Source organism: Paroedura picta, chromosome 11 (genome assembly GCF_049243985.1).
Source record: "Paroedura picta isolate Pp20150507F chromosome 11, Ppicta_v3.0, whole genome shotgun sequence".
Lineage (NCBI taxonomy): Eukaryota > Metazoa > Chordata > Lepidosauria > Squamata > Gekkonidae > Paroedura > Paroedura picta.
This window is the reverse complement of record NC_135379.1, coordinates 17,422,249-17,442,515: the sequence shown is the minus strand read 5'-3', so window position 1 is coordinate 17,442,515 and position 20,267 is coordinate 17,422,249. Positions and strand designations below refer to the sequence as shown.

General features: G+C 44.0%; 1 protein-coding gene across 1 annotated transcript in view; it reads left to right on the top strand.

Moving 5' to 3' along the window:
* Positions 1-20,267, top strand: part of LOC143820648 (macrophage mannose receptor 1-like) — a 55,591-nt gene that overhangs the window by 23,312 nt on the left and 12,012 nt on the right. The window contains exons 14-26 of the mRNA XM_077303701.1: positions 113-188; positions 2,398-2,533; positions 4,244-4,279; positions 4,374-4,543; positions 6,690-6,757; positions 7,662-7,762; positions 7,994-8,136; positions 9,137-9,251; positions 11,643-11,779; positions 13,248-13,395; positions 16,084-16,313; positions 17,447-17,612; positions 19,501-19,656. Coding sequence (XP_077159816.1) covers positions 113-188; positions 2,398-2,533; positions 4,244-4,279; positions 4,374-4,543; positions 6,690-6,757; positions 7,662-7,762; positions 7,994-8,136; positions 9,137-9,251; positions 11,643-11,779; positions 13,248-13,395; positions 16,084-16,313; positions 17,447-17,612; positions 19,501-19,656 — 1,682 coding nt within the window. The remainder of the gene's footprint in view (positions 1-112; positions 189-2,397; positions 2,534-4,243; positions 4,280-4,373; positions 4,544-6,689; positions 6,758-7,661; positions 7,763-7,993; positions 8,137-9,136; positions 9,252-11,642; positions 11,780-13,247; positions 13,396-16,083; positions 16,314-17,446; positions 17,613-19,500; positions 19,657-20,267) is intronic.

Sequence of the window (20,267 nt, the reverse complement as noted above, 5' to 3'; positions counted from 1 at the left end):
TTTTCGAGAGATATTCAAGCACATCATCATGTTGTATATTTTTAAAATTATGAGTGCCATGAAATGTTTCCATATTCATATGTCTCCTATGTTGTATCTTGTTGAATTTTAGAAAAAGTGGTAACATCTGGATTGGTTTAAGTGATTTGGATTCTGACGAAGCCTTTACATGGAGTGATGGCTCTCCTGTAAGTAAATAACTATGATTTCTGACCCTGATGATATCATTATTAACTTTGTTACACACTTGTACATTTAATCAGCAATTGCTATGATGTGACATTGTGGAAAACCTGGCTGCTTCCCCAAGAAAGTTTTTCTCTACCTTGGTATTCAGACTAGAGAATTTTTATAAAACAAAAACCACTTTCACGTGATGTAATGCTATAACCATCCCTATTTTTAAGTTTCCCCTATTTTCAATATACTAATTCCACAACTACTTTTCTGTGGAAGTGGGGGACACCATTGGAGCACATCATAACACCATTGATGTCCCCCGGCCACTTGGCACCGGGCCCCTGGCCTCCCAGCCAGATAGGCCACACCCGGGTAACTGCCGGTCTCCTTATTGAGACCCCCTCCTCTGGGAGTCCCATGCGCAGACGGACCTCCCTGCCAACAGACTCCCTACCAGGCATAACCGCAGCTGTGACAACAAAAATTCTAGTAATCCAATAACAGGGGGGTAGGAGGGTAGCTGTCCAGGCAGCAGCCAATGCAGAGAGGGTGAGAGCACGTGCACCTGGCCTATTTAAGGCTGGGTGCCCCGCCCATTCCCCATCGTGCCGCAGTGTGGTGCAATGACACTCCTGGGGCTATGGCATCACCGGGTACCCCCGCAGCATCAATGGTGGCCGCACTTAGCCGCGGCCGCTATTTGTCCACCTCCATGCGGAAATAGTTTCTGACTTCTAAATTTTTGGATTGGTTCCTAGAGTGAAAGGAAATTTGCCATGACTTGAGTATACTTTTTCAAACCTGTTCCATTTGGATAGGTATACTCACTCAATGAGCCTCTTGTGGCACAAGGTGGTAAGGCAGCAGACATGCAGTCTGAAAGCTCTGCCCATGGGGCTGGGAGTTCGATCCCAGCAGCCGGCTCAAGGTTGACTCAGCCTTCCATCCTTCCGAGGTCGGTAAAATGAGTACCCAGTTTGCTGGGGGGTAAACGGTAATGACTGGGGAAGGCACTGGCAAACCACCCTGTATTGAGTCTGCCATGAAAATGCTAGATGGCATCACCCCAAGGGTCAGACATGACCCGGCGCTTGCACAGGGGATACCTTCACCTTTACCTTACTCACTCAATAGTCTTGCAGGGCTGACATACTTGGACCATGTATAAGCAATCAATAGCCAAACATGGTTAGCAGGCTCAGTCCAGATACATATATAAACAGCTAGAAACCGATAGCATGCTCTGTTCAGAGTTACAAGACCAGTAACCCTCCAAGGCTAACATGATTTGTTTGGAATCACACAAGCAAGGCTGTGCATTTTGGATTTGCAAAGACCTTTGGTCATATGCAATAAAGTTTACATTAAATTATACAAGCAAGGCTAATGCTTAGCTTGGGAGGGCTTTTGGACAATTTACGACTAACAAAGGGTGCTAATTTGTTACATAACACCCTGCCACTCTTGGGGGGGGAATGTGAATCTGGGGGAACAACTGTAAGCTGGCCAGAGCGTATGAGGTCCAATGGGATATAAATGAAATTAATGCATCTGTCACAACAAATATGTTGAATTTCAGAGACCCGCTGCCATCACTCTATATCGTCTCTTTGAGGAAGTCCTGAGAAGTCTGTAGCTTCTTTCTGTTTCAGTATGGCCATATTCTTTACTTAGTGTAGATGTTATTGTTCAACTGAGATAATTATATGAATAGCTCTGAACATTCTAGGGAATCATATAAAGGATTATATGGATAGCGTAGAAATCTCAGACATGATTTTCAGTGATGATCAGTGCTAATGTGACAGTGTTCCAGGTGAGCTCTTTTGGGGGAATGGTGGGGAGAGTGTGTGTGTGTGTGTGTGTGTGGGGTGGTGGTTTTATTTTATTTTAAATGAAATGAAAAGCACAAGCTAAAGAGAAAAAGGGTCTAGACAAGCTATCCATCATTATGACATTCAAAGGGATAATTATAAGAAACTAACAACTTTACAAACCTTAACTGGGATACGTAATGTATGCAAAACCGCACTACTTTCATCCATTTGTTAAACCATATCGGAGAGCATATTTTCTTCCATAAATCTGATACTACAAAATAGAGGTCATTTCCCCCATTTCATAAGGAAATGACAGTCTGTAGTTCCTCTTGCAAATGTATCTTGCATGTTACAACTTGGACTTCTAAAAAATAACATAACTTTATTTCCACCATAGACTGACTATGAACATTGGAATTTTTGGTTTTCATATGACAATAATCAAGAAGAACTCTGTGTAACAAATTGGCCTTGGTTTTGGGATGCGGAAAATTGTAACAATTTACATTACTGGACTTGTCAAGTGACAAAAGGTAGAACTGCTCCTAATTTGCAACTGGTTAATTAAGCAAAATGTATTTACTTCAGTTTGTTTGGTACACAGCTTCTTTGTCCACATTTCCAAGCTAGCTAGTGTTCAATCTTAAATTGAATTCTGGTCTTAGTTTTCAAATTTTCTTCAAAGCAAAAAATCAGAAAAGTCTCTACTAGACAGGCCTACAGGACCAAAATATGTTTTTGGCCTGAACCAAATCATTTTGCAGGTTGAATTCCAGGTATACTACTGTGCAATCAGGAGTAAAAGGCAGAGCAAATTTGTATTAAACTACCAAAAGGATAATGGAGAAAGAGAGCAACCAAACAACTGGAGCTGATCCTGATTAAGATGCAAATCCCTCCTGCATATATACACATACAAGGATATTATTATTTTATAATTTATTTAATTTCTATACCGCCCTCCCAGCAAACCAGCTCGAGTTCAGATACATGGATTGCCAGCAGGAAAAGACTGAGCATTTAGGTTACAGAGAACATTGGAATGGGCTATTGGCCTGGAGGCCCGTGGCAATGACGAAAAGGAACGGCAAGCATATTCGCTCTGCCAGGACTACAGGTGCACTCAGTCAGGCTTGCTCCTGGGTCCTTGGTGTAGTGCAGGTGTAGTCAAACTGCGGCCCTCCAGATGTCCATGGACTACAATTCCCAGGAGCCCCTGCCAGCAAATGCTGGCAGGGGCTCCTGGGAATTGTAGTCCATGGACATCTGGAGGGCCGCAGTTTGACTACCCCTGGTGTAGTGGTTAGCGCTATACCATTTTGGTGTAGTGCTTAGGAGTGTGGACTTTTAATCTGGTGAGCCAGGTTCTATTCTGCACTCCCCCACATGCAGCCAGCTGGGTGACCTTGGGCTCGCCGTGGCGCTGATAAAGCTGTTCTGAACAAGCAGTAATATCAGGGCTCTCTCAGCCCCACCCACCTGACAGGGTGTCTGTTGTGGGGAGAGGAAAGGGAAGGCGAATGTAAGCCACTTTGAGACTCCTTCGGGTAGAGAAAAGTGGCATTTAAGAACCAACTCTCTCCCCCGCCTTCGCCTTCGCCTTCTCCTCCTCCCTTTTAAATGCCCAGCTCATACCTGATTGCCAGGTGGTGTGCCCCTCTATTATTCTCTGTGTATGACCTTTGCTTTGAGTCCTAGGAATCTGGAGAATGACAGGGCCATCCAAACCCTCCGTCCCTCCTTCCCTTGCTTGCTTTCCAGTCTGGCTGAAGAATCTTTGTTTCTTTCAGTTTATCATTATGAGCTTTGAGGCACAGCCATGTACTACCCAAAGCAGATCCCCCCCCTGACTACTGTGAGTACTGGCTCCCAGAGAAGATCCTTCACTGATGATTCAAGTGCAATAGGAACTCATAAGTAAAGAGTAGAATCTCATTTTTCTGTAAAAGACACTAAAAGGTCAAAGTCACCACCCTTAGCCATCATCAGGAACATGGCAGAAATTAAATTATTTGATTGCTTACTGACTTATACACACCTGATAAGATGGACTCTCATATTGTGAATTACAGATTGCTGGTTATTCTTTTTACATGCTAGTGTTCCTTGCTCAGCAAGAATCTAGAAATGTAATAAGCATGAAAGAATATTTTATTAATTTTTTTCCCATTGCAGAAAGGACTAATGTACAAATCACACTGACACACACTGTAACCATGGTTTGTTTGCTTGCTTATTTCCAGGTGTAACCTTAAAACCAGAGCCAGATGATTTTCCAGGTATGTTGAGAGCCTTTTAACATCCAAAGGTACTGTAATGCAATATCCAACTTGGGCTAGAACCATTGTCTCTGTGTATTTTTTTTTTGTACAGATAAGGATTACAAAATAATTGAAGATGGCTGGGTTAAGTATGGAGACAATGAATACTATTTTGAAGACACAGCTCTACCTATGGGAGAAGCGCGACAATTTTGCAGAAAGCATCATGGAGATCTTGCTGCCATTACAAGTGAAAACGAACGGATGTTTTTGTGGAAATATGTAAGTAATAAATGGAAGGTATGGATTCCTATTCATATATAATTAATGGCGGACCTCCTTGTTCAACGGGACTCTGCTCACCTTTTTGCAAGTATTTCTATCAAGCAAAAATGCATAATGGGCCTTTGTGAATGTGCAGTGGGATGTTCAAATAACCCATATATGAACGAGCACATAAACATGTAACATGGTTTTTGCTATTCTATCTACTTGTCGGCTCCTCTCAAATTCCAAAACTTACCTTTTCAAACCTGGAGAGTAACTTGCTGCATGATCCATGTTAATTGAAGTTAGTCATGCTTATTAAGGAACAGTATGGGGAGGGGAAGGAGTCGAGCTCTTCATCCCTATAGTACAGTGATCCCCAACCTTTCTGAGGTTGGGGACCGGCAGGGCATTGGGGCGCGGCCCACGGCCTGTGCGGGCCACGCCCACGCATCGGCCGCGGGCGCGTATCAGGCTGCGCCCACGGGCCGCGCCCACGGGCCGCGCCCACGCATCGGGCCGCACCCGCGGACCACGCCCACGCATCGGGCCGCGCCCGCATGGGCGCGGCCGGCATTGATTCCCTCTCCCTTGCAGCCTGGGAAGTTTTTTACTGCGGGGGGGGGGCGGGGAGAGGGAGCCGCGGCCTGGCGCCATGGCCCGCAGGTTGGGGACCAATAGTACACAAGTGCCTGAGTGCACTGATGGTGCTAAGAGCAACCCTGACCAGTACCTAGCTTTCCTGTCAAAGACCAGTTATGCACAGGGGAAGAAGGCCAGGCTAGAAGAAATCCCTGCTTATGCATGACGTTGGTGCCAGTCCGGCCTCCACCCAGCCCTGGCCCGCTTTAAGGCCTCTGATGCCCCATGTTAAGGGAATGCTGATTAGTGTCCACGCCATCAGCAGCCAGGCCAGGCCACGCCTATACATACAGGGAAGAGCCAGGCCTTTGAGGCCCATCTCCTCCCCTGCCTACGGTTTTCCAGCAAGGACACAAAATGCCCCATTTGGCTTTGTGGTGCCATGGAGCTAAACAGGGGGTTTTTTTTGCCCCCACAATAGTGGGATAGTATCATGACATTATTCCACCATACTGAAGTGGAACCCCTTTGCCCCCCCCCCTGCTGCCACCACTGTGAGATATGACAAGACAGACCATGTGTGCCAGGAGATTTCAGTACACAGGAAGTGGCGGAGCATGTTGCCCCACCACGAGAAACCAGCAGCATCCCAGCATGGCCGCCACTGTTGTTTCCAAAGTGTTGTTTCAAATTCTCCTCAGCAAGACACCTTCTGAGGTTGATAGGATTGCTAGTTTCTCCATACTGAATTAGAAGCCAAAGAAAACTACAATTCCCATCAAACCCAATAACTTAGTAAATTAAGAGTGGGATAACTCTAGAGAAAGTAGAATGCATGAAGTATTTGTGATCAGACCTGAATGCTCCAGTGAAGTAACATACTGAGGCTGTAGTCCTAAGGACACTGTTCTAGGAGTCCCATTGAATAAAATGTTACTTCCTTCTGAGTAGACCAGATTAGGCTTGCTCCTTGAGTCAGTATGCTGAAATGGGCAACTGTAACCTGAATAATAGAGTGAGCAATAATAGAGTGAGAGAAGTTTACAACTCATGTTGATGTACAAAGAGTTCAGTTAATGGGGGCTTCCCCCTCTTTGTTTCACCCTCTCCTGGAATCTGTTTCAGCCATCACTGGGGGGGAGGTAGCATTGTTCTAGCTGGTTTCCAAGCTAAAGGTAGGAGCTAGGGCTTTGCTCTGGCTTGCCTGCCATCTTGAAGGCACTGCCAGGTAAGCACTGTCAGCTGCTTGTCCCTCCTCAACTCCTGGTACAATCACAGGGGGGGGTGGGAGTGGTTTGCCAAGGCCACAGCCCCATCAGCTCCCCACTGCAGTACATTTTCATATACATTATTTCAAGCTGTTTTGTGTTACCTAGTTTTCTAATAAAGCCTTTTAAGCAATCACAAGGAGGAAATTTAATCCATGCCGATGAAAAATTTACTCTCACTTTTTCTTCATTTCATAATAACCAGCATCATCGGTTTGACGAGAATAATCAAGCTGTAACATTTTTGAGAATATCTGAGCATTTTGCATTGGCAGGGCCCTTAAATCCGGTTTTCTTTGTATATATTTCAGAACCATTTTCTTGCATTTAAGGCTGATGTATACATTGGCTTAGCTGTGGGCATTGACGGAAAGTTTGGGTAAGTGAACAAAAGATTTCCGGTTACACTGATTGTGTATAATGCCATCTAGTAATAAACGGAAGCTTGTGATAAATGGTGCACTGCAACAAACTACCAGGTTCTTCATATGCTGTTCTTTTTCTGAAAGGAGGCAGGGAAGAAATATGGAAGCCTGAAGTAAGATTGGGGCTCTATGGCTGGAACTCCTAAAATGTAATTAGCTGCAGGATATAGCCAAAGATAGGCTGATAGAGATCAGGCCATGGTACTAGAGAACTCTTCTACCTTCTTCCCATACTGTTTCCCTTTCAGAAAAAATATCATGTTGCCTTAAGCTATTGTAGGATAAAGAAAAGCTTCCTTTACTGTTACTATTATTTTTCAAGAGATCATCTATACCAGGGATAGTCAAACTGCAGCCCTCCAGATGTCCATGGACTACAATTCCCAGGAGCCCCCTGCCAGCGAATGCTGGCAGGGGGCTCCTGGGAATTGTAGTCCATGGACATCTGGAGGGCCACAGTTTGACTACCCCTGATCTATACATTTACACTGATGGGCATTGTGCCTGTGCATCGCAGTGATCAGTAAACTTCTAAAGGCATAAAGTTGAGGATGGGGTCCCACAGCATCACTCAGTGCAGTGACATCACTTCTGGGGATATGCTAGGAATAATGCTGTGGCATCAGACCAATACCTATTCCTCCCCTGCCCCATCTTCCCCTGCGGCACTGCCAGAGGGAGGCTGCCCAGCACAGAGGCAGGCTGGCAGCCCTAGCTGCATGTTATCCCATACTGCAGGCTATTAAAAAGGTAACTGAGCCACAAAGTAAAAACCTATACAATGCCATCCAATTCAATATAAATGTAACATGGGGGGGGGGGGCAACTGCATGATTTCACTTCTATAATTTTCTTTAGGTGGCTGGATGGAACTCCGGTGACCTATGAAGCCTGGGCCCCCAATGAACCAAATAATGTAAATGAAGAAGAAGAGTGTGTGGTGATGTACAAGGGAACAGGCAAGTGGAATAACAAAATGTTATTGTTTTCAGCTCTTTGAAACGTAGTAGGAGGGCAAGAATGAGATGGAATGAGAGAATGAAAATCCATTGTTTCACAATGTATAGTAGCTTCACCACTGTGGTACAGGTGACCCAGCCAGACCTCTTCAAGACAATTACTGGTATTTGGGTCCGCTTGTCTTTTCAAAGTGATATCTTACCAGTTAATTGCATGCCTTCTTTCCTCAGGCTTATGGAATGATATATACTGTAGTGCAGAGAAGAGATTCATCTGTGAAAGGCACAACAGTTCTGTCCGTTCAACCATTGCTCCCACATCCCCTGCACCTCAAGGAGGCTGTGCTGAAGGCTGGCTTCTTTTTCAGAACAAGGTAACCTCAAACATATCATAACATTGTACAGCAAAAACAAAATAATAAAAGAGAACGTGGTCAGTATTTAACCTTTAAGTATTTAAAAGGTTGTCATTTGGAAGAGGGCAGGATGCTGTTCCCGTTGGCTGCAGAGGAAAGGACACGCAGTAACGGGTTTAAACTACAAGTACAATGATATAGGCTAGATATCAGGAAAAAAATTTTCACAGAGTAGTTCAGCAGTGGAATAGGCTGCCTAAGGAGGTGGTGAGCGCCCCCTCACTGGAAGTCTTCAAGCAAAGGTTGCATACACACTTTTCTTGGATGATTTAGGATGCTTTGGACTGATCCTGCGTTGAGCAGGGGGTTGGACTAGATGGCCTGTATGGCCCCTTCCAACTCTATGATTCTATGATTCAGTATTGTCCTTTTCCAAAAGAGCCAAAATTTCTGAAAAGAAGCTTTAGAATTTAAAAATAAAACTTGGTTATTCCCCTAACTGTGAATAGGTAAGGTACATCAGACCAGGATTTGAAGCCATGGTTTGAAGTTGGTTTTATAAGTCACAGTATACTATGTTTTCATTTTCAGAGAGCCGCAGCCTAGGAAAGCGAATGAATGAACAAACGAACTAATGAATGAATGAATGAATGAATGAATGAATGAACGAACAGACGAACGAATAAACAAACGAATAAACAAACAAAAGAACAAACAAGCAAGCAAACAAGCAAGCAAGCAAATAAAATAAATACTGATATCTTGGCTTAATGTTTGCTGGCTCATTCCCCAGTGCTATGATGCAGACCAGGGTAGCAGAATATGTGTAGATAAGGTGACTGAAGGCAATATATTGAAGGAAAGTACAATTTGTGCCATTGTTAGTAAGCCAAATCCTGATTTCATAAACAAAGCATGTTAAACCATGTGTATGCATTATGTCTGAACTGAAACAGTCACACTACCTGACTTCTTATAAATGCTTTGATGGAACCTTGATGGGTTTTTTTCCCCCTAGTGCTTCAAAATATTTGGCATTCATGAAGAAGAAAGAAAAAACTGGAGTGATTCACGTAATGCCTGCAAATCATTAGGTGGAAACCTGGCAGCTATACCTAACAAAGAAGTTCAAGGTGTGATTACTTTGTTAATTCATGTAGAATGTGTGTGTGGTGAGGGGGTTAGGTTTCTAAAGTCCTGATCACTGGTGGGATGGGTGGGTAGAACCAATCTATTCATTTGATTTGTGAAGTGTTGGATCTGGTTTGCATGGGATGGGGTAGGGCTTTGGTGAGTCTCAACAACCTTGAATATTTATTTATTTAGCACATTTTTATCCCACTTTTGTCCTCCCCGGGGACCCAAAGTGACTTACAAAAAAATCTTACTGTGATAGCCCTCTTTAAGTGTTTGAAAAGTTGTCACTTGGAGGAGGGCAGGATGCTGTTTCCCTTGGCTGCAGAGGAAAGGACGCACAGTAATGGGTTTCAACTGCAAGTACAACGATATAGGCTAGATATCAGGAAAAAAAATTTCACAGTCAGAGTAGTTCAGCAGTGGAATAGGCTGCCTAAGGAGGTGGTGAGCTCCCCCTCACTGGCAGTCTTCAAGCAAAGGTTGGATACACACTTTTCTTGGATGCTTTAGGATGCTTAGGGCTGATCCTGTGTTGAGCAGGGGCTGGACTAGATGGCCTGCATGGCCCCTTCCAACTCTGTGATTTCAGTGAAGTTAAATAAATAGAATACTACATAAAGAAATAAGCAAGAAAGGTTACTCACAGCATCCTGGGCTAGAATCCCCCATCAGGTCAGAGGCTGTGGACGATAGAGTTGGCTTTTGCCTTCAGCTCACCCTCCCAGCCCTAACCAGGCTTGAAATACATGCAACAGCATAGCAGGGGCTTATGGGAACTGTAGTCCATGAACATCTGGAGGGCCACAGGTTGACTACCCCTGCTGTATAGTACTCACTATAAAGTTCCTTCAGTGCTTCTTATATTACCAGGCTGCCATGGGAAGAAGCATCAGCTTCCAAAACAGAACATAATGTTCTGTCATTAATACTGTAAAATGCATATATTAGCTGTGATTGCTTGTTATGACTAATTGTCACTGTAACACCATTCATTGTAACCAACCTAGCAAACAAATTTCTAACTAGAATCAAATTTCAAGTGAGGCATCTATTTGATGTTTCCTACATTGTCCAGACTGCTAGATAGGATTCTCCTCACAAGCTCAGCTCTCCATATCCCTGCCTTCAGAGGTGAGGCATGTCAACTACAAAAAGGGCTTTTTTTTCTGTAATGGCAACTTATCTATGGAATGCCCTTATTCTTGAAGCTGTCCTAGTACCTATTATGCTATCATTTAGATCAGGGGTAGTCAAACTGCGGCCCTCCAGATGTCCGTGGACTCCAATTCCCAGGAGCCCCTGCCAGCGAACGCTGGCAGGGACTCCTGGGAATTGGAGTCCATAGACATCTGGAGGGCCGCAGTTTGACTACCCCTGATTTAGATTGCCAGGCTAAACATTCCTGCATACCCAGAGTTTTAATTTAGGAGTTGATTTTTAACAGCATTTTATAAGACATTTTAGCCTGGGAGATGCTCAGTGTTTTTGCTGCTCCATGTTCTATGATGTGGTTGCACTCATACTATTGAATTATAATTGATAATTCTATATGTTTTATTTTGTAAGCAGGTTTCCTCGAGAAACATACAAATTTCCTAAATGAATAAATATTCTCAAACATGCACTCCACTCTTCTTACCTAAACTGAACCTTGAAAGATAGAACTGGTGGTAGGAAATCACCCTAGCAAGGAGATCTCAGCCTTTAAATGAGATATTCCCATGAGTATGTGTGGAAAAATCCAATGATGACCAGAAATGTCGATAACAACTTAATTCTTCCTGGTATTAGTGAATGCTTCTAGGCCTAGACCATATGGACCCTGTTGCTACTGGTCCCATGTAGTTCTGCCTCTTCTCTTATGAGGTTAAGCTGATAAAGAGCATAATGGAGAAGAGTGATAAATATGTCCTTGTGGCAGAGGTTAGTGAAACTGATGGCCTCTTCAAAATCTCAGGTTTAACCTGTTCCTAATCAATTTAAGAGCCTCATGTGGTGCAGAGTGGTAAGACAGCAGACATGCAGTCTGAAAGCTCTGCCCATGAGGCTGGGAGTTCAATCCCAACAGCCGGCTCAAGGTTGACTCAGCCTTCCATCCTTCCGAGGTCTACCACCAAATTAACATAAACCTTAGAGTGGAGTCCTATGTGGAGTTACTCCAGACTGGAGTAGTTCTGTGCAGAACTACAGTGTTAAAATGCTGGTTTAAAAGTCCTGCCAGTGTGCCACTTGCGATCACTATGTTTTGCATGGCGTTGACTAGTTTATAGGAAAAGATACTTTTAAGAACATGAACAGAATGTAATCAAAGCCATGGACAAGATTCTCTATTCAAGTGGTTGCTCTATATATACTTTAGGGTAAAACAATCTTTGTTTTTCACTCAGCTTTCCTTACCACACAATTAAAAAATGCGCCGGTTGAGTCTTGGATTGGACTGCATGATATCATTGGAACTTTCATATGGACTGATGGAACTAGTGTGCGTTATACGAATTGGGTCAAGGGTGCTCCCAGCCACTCTGTAAGTACTGATTGCAAACACTTCCATATTCAATTGGTTCCTTCCATTTTCCCATTTGTGTATCAAAACTGCATATATGGAAATCTATCCAGGATATCCAAACAAGTTGTGAATAGACCTTGTACCATGATTAATCTGCTAAACTCTAATCAAATAAACTAATTGTGAGCAAGATTAGATTTTGTGCATTAAGAAGAAGAAGAAGAGTTGGTTCTTATATGCCGCTTTTCCCTACCTGAAGGAGGCTCAAAGCGGCTTACAGTCGCCTTCCCTTTCCTCTCCCCACAACCGACACTCTGTGAGGTGGGTGAGGCTGAGAGAGCCCTGATATTACTGCTTGGCCAGAACAGCTTTATAAGTGCCGTGGCAAGCCCAAGGTTACCCAGCTGGCTGCATGTGCAGGAGTGGAGAATCAAACCCGGCTCACTCCTAACCACTACACCATGCTGGGTGTAGGCACAAAATCAAACCTAGCACTAGCATGAAAGGGAGAATAACTTAACAAATTGCCTGGGGGAAAAGGCATTTTTTTGGTACAGAAAAGCTTAACAAGCTCAGTGCTAGGCAGACAGATGTGGGAAAGGCATCCCATAATTGGGGTGCCTCAAATCCAAATACCCCATCTCTTGCTACTGTGCATCTCTAATTCCTAGCCAAGGAAGACAGGGTGTCAAAGGAAATAAAAAGTAGTAGAGAAAATTTTAAGCCAAATTTTACTTGAAGGCAGATATTTTCATTTAATAATGAGAGGAACAGAGAATGTAAAGATCTGCTATTGCTAGAGCATCTCTAGTGCATTGGCTCTTGTTTGCCTTCAAGTGTACTGGATGTAAGGTTGCCAACCTCCAGAGGCCTGGGGGAAAATTCCTGATATTTATAAATAATAGATAATGGATATTTATAGGATGATATAGAAGCGTTAACATTACTTGGTAAATAAGGTAAAGGTAAAGGTATCCCCTGTGCAAGCACCGAGTCATGTCTGACCCTTGGGGTGACGCCCTCCAGCGTTTTCTTGGCAGACTCAATACGGGGTGGTTTGCCAGTGCCTTCCCCAGTCATTACCATTTACCCCCAAGCAAGCTGGGTACTCATTTTACCGACCTCGGAAGGATGGAAGGCTGAGTCAACCTTGAGCCGGCTGCTGGGATCGAACACCCAGACTCATGGGCAAAGCTTTCAGATGGCTGCCTTACCACTCTGCGCCACAAGAGGCTCTACTTGGTAAATACCAGCTCCATTAAAAGATTTCTTTTTCAGCCATAACCACATATACACTGTCTCTCCCCTGATTTAAGGAAGGAGTTCATTATAAGTAGATAAAGGCTCCTAAACTAATAGAATATGTACATGTGACATTAACAATAGACATGAAAACATACATGAACAGGTGGGTGTGGTAACAGAGTAAGTTGATACTTCTTTAGGCTATAAGAATATCTGTGGCTTACTGTTTATTTCTTTGAAGTTCTACCACAGATACCACCCTTTGTTTTATGGCCGTACCAGTAATGACAACTGTGTTAGTATGATAAAGAAACCTGATAAATGGGCAGGAAATTGGAGGAACAGACCGTGTTCAATAAAGTACGGATACATCTGTCAAAAAAAACCTGGTAAGTTTTAATTTAAGATTTGCAGACACCAAAGCCAGTTTTTCTGCAGTCAAAGGAAATAAGGACATTAATTTTAAATGCCTTAGTGAATTATTTAATCCATTATCATCGTTAGGAGAATGCTTGATGGCAGAAGCCACTGATGTGGTATCTATTTTTCCACTGACCCCCCCAAAAGAGGCCAGAAGGAAGCTCCCAGAACAGGCTTATCAGCAGCCTGAGAAGCAAGACCAACTGATTTCTCCCAGGCCCAGGGTTGCAAGGTCTTCTACAGCCCCAACCAACCTCCATAGGTTTGACCTCTTAAGTCTTCTTTCCCACCATGGGCCTATAGGCTCATCACCATTAAGAAGTCTGGGCTAGCTGCCCAATGGTCCATTGGCTGACCAGGCACGGATTAGCACTGCTGACCCCTCTGGCCTGAGCTTCTTGTCAGCAGTGCTGTGAACAGTGACAGCACAGAGGAGTGCTGATTTAGGCAGCTTGCCCTTAAGTCTGTGTAAAATCAGGCTGTGGATTTCTCAAGCAGGTTAAGTGCTGGCAGGTGTGTGTGGGAGGGGGGGAGTATTGAAGTGGAATGCGGAGGGGGGGGGTAAGTCCAGTCAGGAGGCCTCCAGACATTCCAAATGGAAGGGATGGTAGATAGCCACCTAGCTTTCCCCCTCTCTGCTCAAATGAATGAAAAGACATGCCAAAAGAGAAAAGCAGCCCTCCTCCAAAAGAAGTAGCCAGAAAGCAAGTCAGTCAGGCAGTCAAGGAGAGGAAGGAAGGAAGTCTCTGAATATATGCATGGGGTTGACTATAGTATAGTATAGTATGCATGGGGTTGACTAGTATAGTTGACTAATTTAGTCAGGCTTTGGTTCATGTCCTTGAGTGATGGCTACTTTGCCGATTTTGTTTACTCTGCCTTGGATTCAGTGATTCTGTTAGACTCTAATTTACTGTGTCTCCCATGTGTAAAAGAGATTTCTGTTTAGAATCTATATACTATTTCCCAAGTTTGCCCACTATCTGCAGATATCTAAATCCATAGATTGGGGCTATACTTGCACTAAACATTTTCTGGAAATGTTGGGTTTGCAGAAAAATCTTAATTAAAAAAAAGGGGGGTAAATTCTCCCCCACCAAATACTCAGTCCAAGCACAGAGAACTCATTGGTCACCAAAAGCATTGCAGTCCAGTAGTGATGCTGTAGACAGTAGTACTGCAGTCTGGTAGCCTCAGCATGCCTGGCAAGAAAGAGGTGAAAAGATGGGATTCCATCCTCCTGTGAGTTTTGTAGCGTAACCCCCTTCCCCTGAAAACCAATCTGTGCTGCCAATCCCCTCCAAGCCAGCAAGTCTGCCACCTACCTACTAGAAGGTAAGTGGGAAGAGCAGCAAGGGTGGGCAGCTCAGTGAAAGATAGAGAGAGCTGCAAAGGTGGGGTTGAATGAAGCGCAAAAGGTGGGGGCTAAGTGGGGAGAGCCGCACAGTCAGAGATGAGCAGAGGGCCAAGGATCAGGTGGAGGAGGGGAGACAGGAAGAGCAGGGGTATGTGGGGCTTGTTGAGATATGCAAATTGGGGGGGGGGTGTCAAGTCATCCATAAATTTGCTTCCAGGCTTCGGGTTCCCAGCCTCCAGGTGGAATCTGGGAATCACAACTGAATTGCAGTTGACAGAGATTTGTCCCGCTGGAGAAAATGGCCACTTGGGAAGGTTGGCTCTATGGGATTATATCCACTTCGGGTCCTTCCCCAAACCCTGTTCTCTTCAGGCTCCACCCAGTTATTTCTCCAGTTATTTCCCAACACAGAGCTGGCAATCCTGGAGGAACTCAACTCTTGAGCAGGTCCAGGCCTTGTCTCCTTTCCATAATTTGGACCGGCATCTATGCTGGAGCTTCTGTGGGTTGTTTCAGATTAGCAGCACACACCAGCACCTAGAAACTCAACAGTCTTCCTTTGGAAAGTATTTCAGACCCTACAGACAGGAGTGAAATGTTTGTAATCAAAAATGTATTCAGAGGACTTGAGGCTGCCAGGTCCCCCCTAACCACCAACAGGGGATGGAGTGGTAAATTTTCTAGGTCCAGGCTGGGGAACTCCTGGAGATTTGTGAATGGAGCCTGGAGGAGACAGGGACCTCAGTGGGGTAGAATGTGACTGAGTCCAATCTCCAAAACATCAATTTTCTCCAGGTGAACTGATTCTGTAGTCCAGAGATGTACTGTAATTCCAGGGGATCCCCAGGTCCCACTGGTAGACTGGCATCTCTAAAAGGGTGTCAAATTCAGTACTGAAAGCTGATAGACCTGTCTCTTTAACTTCCCTTTGAGAGATTTAAACTTGCAATGGAGTAACCAGTTCTTAGACCTTACAAGTCTAAGAACACATAATGCATCCATGGGTAGTGCCCAGTCTGTGGCCTCTCTTTATAGGAGTGGGGTCCACCCACCATTTTCTAGTTCAAGATCTGAGGCTGAAAGAAGAGGAAAGTAGTGGGGCTGTCTAAGGTGGCTACAGTGAAATCTTATGTACACTACCAACAATTCCCAAGGGAAGCACTTGAGCAAATGCATTTTACTATGAATTATGTTGTGGCATGCACTTCTTTCTATGAAATCCAGGGTGAGTCCACTTTATTCAGTCACTAGTCCAAGTGTACCATCTAAAATCAGTGTTACCCTTTTCTGTTTCTCATAGACCCTCTATCTCCTCACCTTGAACCAACAATTCCAGCATCTGGCTTTATATCTTATGGGAACAGCAGCTATTATTTCATTCAAAATGCAACATGGGAAGAAGCCAGAGAAATGTGTCATTCTAAACACTCGGAACTTGTCAGCATTCTGGATCCCTATAGCCAATCATTCCTGTGGCTCATGGTGGTGAAATACAAGGCGCCTTTATGGATTGGTTTAAACAGCTATGTGGTAAGAAGGCGGCACACGCAAGCATAATGCTATTTTCTCAGCCTGATGATTTGTATTCAGATAGGATCTTATGTGCTATTTGATATTGAATCTCATCTACAGTTGCGTTATTTTGAGCTTGCAAGATGGGTCCAATTAAATGGGGCCATTGCTTGCAAATAATGGACAACTTAGTAACATGTGTGTAATTGTACATTTCGGTATTGCCCTTTAACTATCTATGACGGAAAATATTCATTCTAGTTAGAGTTAGTAGATTTGAAAAATATCGGGCTACAGAATTCTGAGTAAAAGAAAGGCCAAGGAAGTGGAGGGAGGCATACCTGATTCTTCCCCATTTCAATGAGCTGTTTCTCAGTATTCCGTATCCTTCTTTTTAGCATTTGGAGAAGATAGCTCTTACCTGAATTAGCTAGGGAGCTGGGGTTTATACCGAGAGTATTGGTTTCATGAAGGATATATATTGAAACAATTTCCTTATCTCCAGTTAGTGATCCACATTCTATGGCCCAGTTTGGAATTAAATATAAGATGAGAAGGTGAAAGGTGTAACCTGATAGCAGTGTAGAAAGAGGGAGATTAAAATTTAATAGATGAGTATGCATCTTTGCTTGGATATATGTATATGCAAGTTGAAGAGGCATCTCATGAGATAAAACTGTCACTCTGGAAGTTGCAGAACAGTTTGTTTAGAGCAGTGGTCCCCAACCTTTTCATCACCGGGAGCTGGTCAATGCTTGACAATTTTGCTGAGGCCCAGGGGGGGGTAGTCTTTTGCGGAGGGACGTTGCCACCACCTGAGTTCCTGCTCCACTTGCTTTCCCACCAGCGCCCCTGACTTCCTGCCGCCCGCTGGAGGGCGCTGCCAGGGGCAGCTGCGCAGTGCCACGTCAAGGGGGAGCCCCAGCTATGGCGGTGAGCCAGCGGCAGAGTGACAGGGCAGCCCCTGAGGCAGTAGCCAGGGAGGAGGACGAAAAGGAGCCGCGGCCTGGTACCGACTGATCCACGAACCAGTCCCGGTCCCTGGACCGGGGGTTGGGGACCACTGGTTTAGAGCACAGGTTCACTGGTTTTCACAATTTAAAATACATTTTGTAAACCACTGTATTATACTTCTATGATTTCCCTTTTAGACCAATGAGAATTATAGATGGTTGTCAGACCGGAGACTGGTATATACTAATTGGGCTCCTGGAGAGCCAAAAGAGGAACTAGCCTGTGTCTATTTAGACCTTGATGGGCAATGGAAAACAAGAACATGCAATGAAATGTTGTCTGCCGTCTGTGAGCGGTATAATGGTAAGAAAAAAAATGTATTGGTTTAATTTGGGACATAGCAATACAGTCACTATAAAATCTCCCTTTTAGTTGTACCAGACAGAATAATAAAAAGATAATAAAACTGGAATAGGCATTTCTTTGTTTCCACAATTTATAACAGATCGAAAAGCTTTGACAGAATAACGTTTTTTTTAAAGTTCTAGAATAAAGATTGGCTTGAATTCCACCAAACATTATTACTGATACAACTCACAATGACCGATTATGCATGGGGACGGCCATACTGGGCCACCACCAGTTTCTAGTGGTGGGGCAACATGCCCAACCACTTCCCATGTACACACAGGGGAAGAAGTCCCCTGGCGCATATGGTCAACCCTGGAGTTGTGCATGTGCACGCAAAATCCTGGAGCGTGAAGGTTCCACCATGCCTTGCGGTGGCAGCAAGGGAGGCGGGGGGGGGCATAGGAGACCCACAACAGAAAAATGGGATAGTGGCATGTCATCAGGGGGGTGTAAAAGTGCCCCATTAAGTTCTGCAGCACTGCAAAGCTGAATGGGGCTTTGTGCGTCCCTGCGGGGACACTATAGGTGGGAAGGAGGATTTCAGCCTGGAAAGCCTGGCTCTTCCCGTATACACAGACCTGGCCCAGCCCGGCCTCTGATGGCAGCTGTGGCAAAATAGGGAAAGTGGAAAAATCATTGTTCCCTTGCTGTGTACATCAGGGGCCCTAAATCAGGCCAGGGCTGGGAGGGGGCTGGGCCGTCTTCATTCATAAGGAGGGGATTAGCCCAGTTGTCAAGCAGGTGCCAGCCCACCCTTTCCATCTCATGTATATCCCTCATGTATATCAATGTCCCCCTGCTCTTGTGAAACCAGGGGAACAGGTGATATACTAGGGGGACAGTTAATACACCCAATGCCAGTACTTTTTATGTTCTATTGATTTCAGTGGCAAAAATTAAACATGATCTTGATGCCCATTTAAATCAATGGGATTTAGGGGAATTTACCTTTGGTTGTGTGAAGAGCTCTTGTGGCGCAGAGTGGTAAGGCAGCTGACATGCAGTCTGAAGCTCTGCCCATGAGGCTGGGAGTTCGATCCCAGCAGCTGGCTCAAGGTTGACTCAGCCTTCCATCCTTCCGAGGTCGGTAAAATGAGTACCCAGCTTGCTGGGGGGTAAACGGTAATGACTGGAGAAGGCACTGGCAAGGCCACCCTTTATTGAGTCGCCCATGAAAACGCTAGAGGGCGTCACCCCAAGGGATAGAAATGACCCGGTGCTTGCACAGGGGATACCTTTACCTTTGGTTGTGAGGAAACTTTTGCATATGGATACAGGACACTGTCTTTTCCTTAGTGAGTAATGAATTTTCAGTATTCAGCATGGGAATCAAATGGAACTCATTTGTTCCAATGTATCCTGCATGTGAACACATCCAATAGTGGAGACTTGTACATGGTGATTTTTCCATACACAGAATGTTGGCGGTCCCTACATTGAAGGGAAACATCTGCTGTGCCCATTCTGAGCATGTTTCATGGTATTCCAGGGGGTTTCCCCTTTGATATGGAGAACAAAACTGCCTATTTTTCTCTGGCTTAACAGGAAAACTGTGCAGCGATTGTGAATGGAGTTTGCTTTCAACAAAACAGATTTCGGAAGTTTTTCAACATCTAATTATATGCTTGTGACATAGCGTTCAGGAAAAGAAAGAGCAAAATTTAGATCATTTGGTGCATAAATATAAAAATGATACTCAGGTTTACAGAAACTTTGTATTATGTATTGGAAATTCTGAGCACAAAATAATCATCCAGATTGTGGCTAATTATGGTGCTATCTACAGGTGTTCTTAAAATATTGTTTTAAAGTTATCAGGGTTTTCTTTTTCCTGTAACAGGTATACGTCCAACGGATCATCCCCAAGTCGCTGGAAGATGCCCTGAATCCCAAGATAAAATGCAGAAAACTTGGATTCCTTTCCGTGATCAGTGCTATATCATCACCTTTGATAGGCAGCCATCTCCTACAGCATCCCTGAAATGTACTCAGTTAGGTGGGTATAATTGTGAAATAGAATATAACAATGTGAACTCCAATTAGGCTGTGGAGTGAAATATTAATTTGGTTTAATACACCAGATTTATACATGAAATATCTTTGGTTTGGAAAATTGCAGTGAAAAGGAGGGAAATCACATGTGATTTTAGTCTTTTCAAAACGTAAAAGCAGGGAACATGTACTATAAATGAATGATGGGAGAAGCCGGCCTATGTACAGTTGTATTTTTTTCTCATTCCTTCAATTCCTACTTTCATCTGATTGTTTACTCTGTTTTACCTTCTTCCATCTCTACAACTCTCTGAACAAAAATTATCAATCAATATTTCAAATCGAGCAACTGTATCCCAGCAAATTATTAATGATATAATGAACATATTTCACCATAATGCTACTCTCAGTGGATAAAGGAAAAGTGTTGATTGTTAGTGATTCCGTTCTAAGGGGACTGAAATGTTATTGTGTTACGTGTCCACCTTTGAGCGTTTAAAGAAATAGCTGGAAAGTTCTCCAAGAACTCTGAGTTGTCGACGACAGGCAGAATATAAATCCCAAAATAAACAAATAAATTCATAGAGCCATTATATTCTGTGCCTCTTGGAGGAT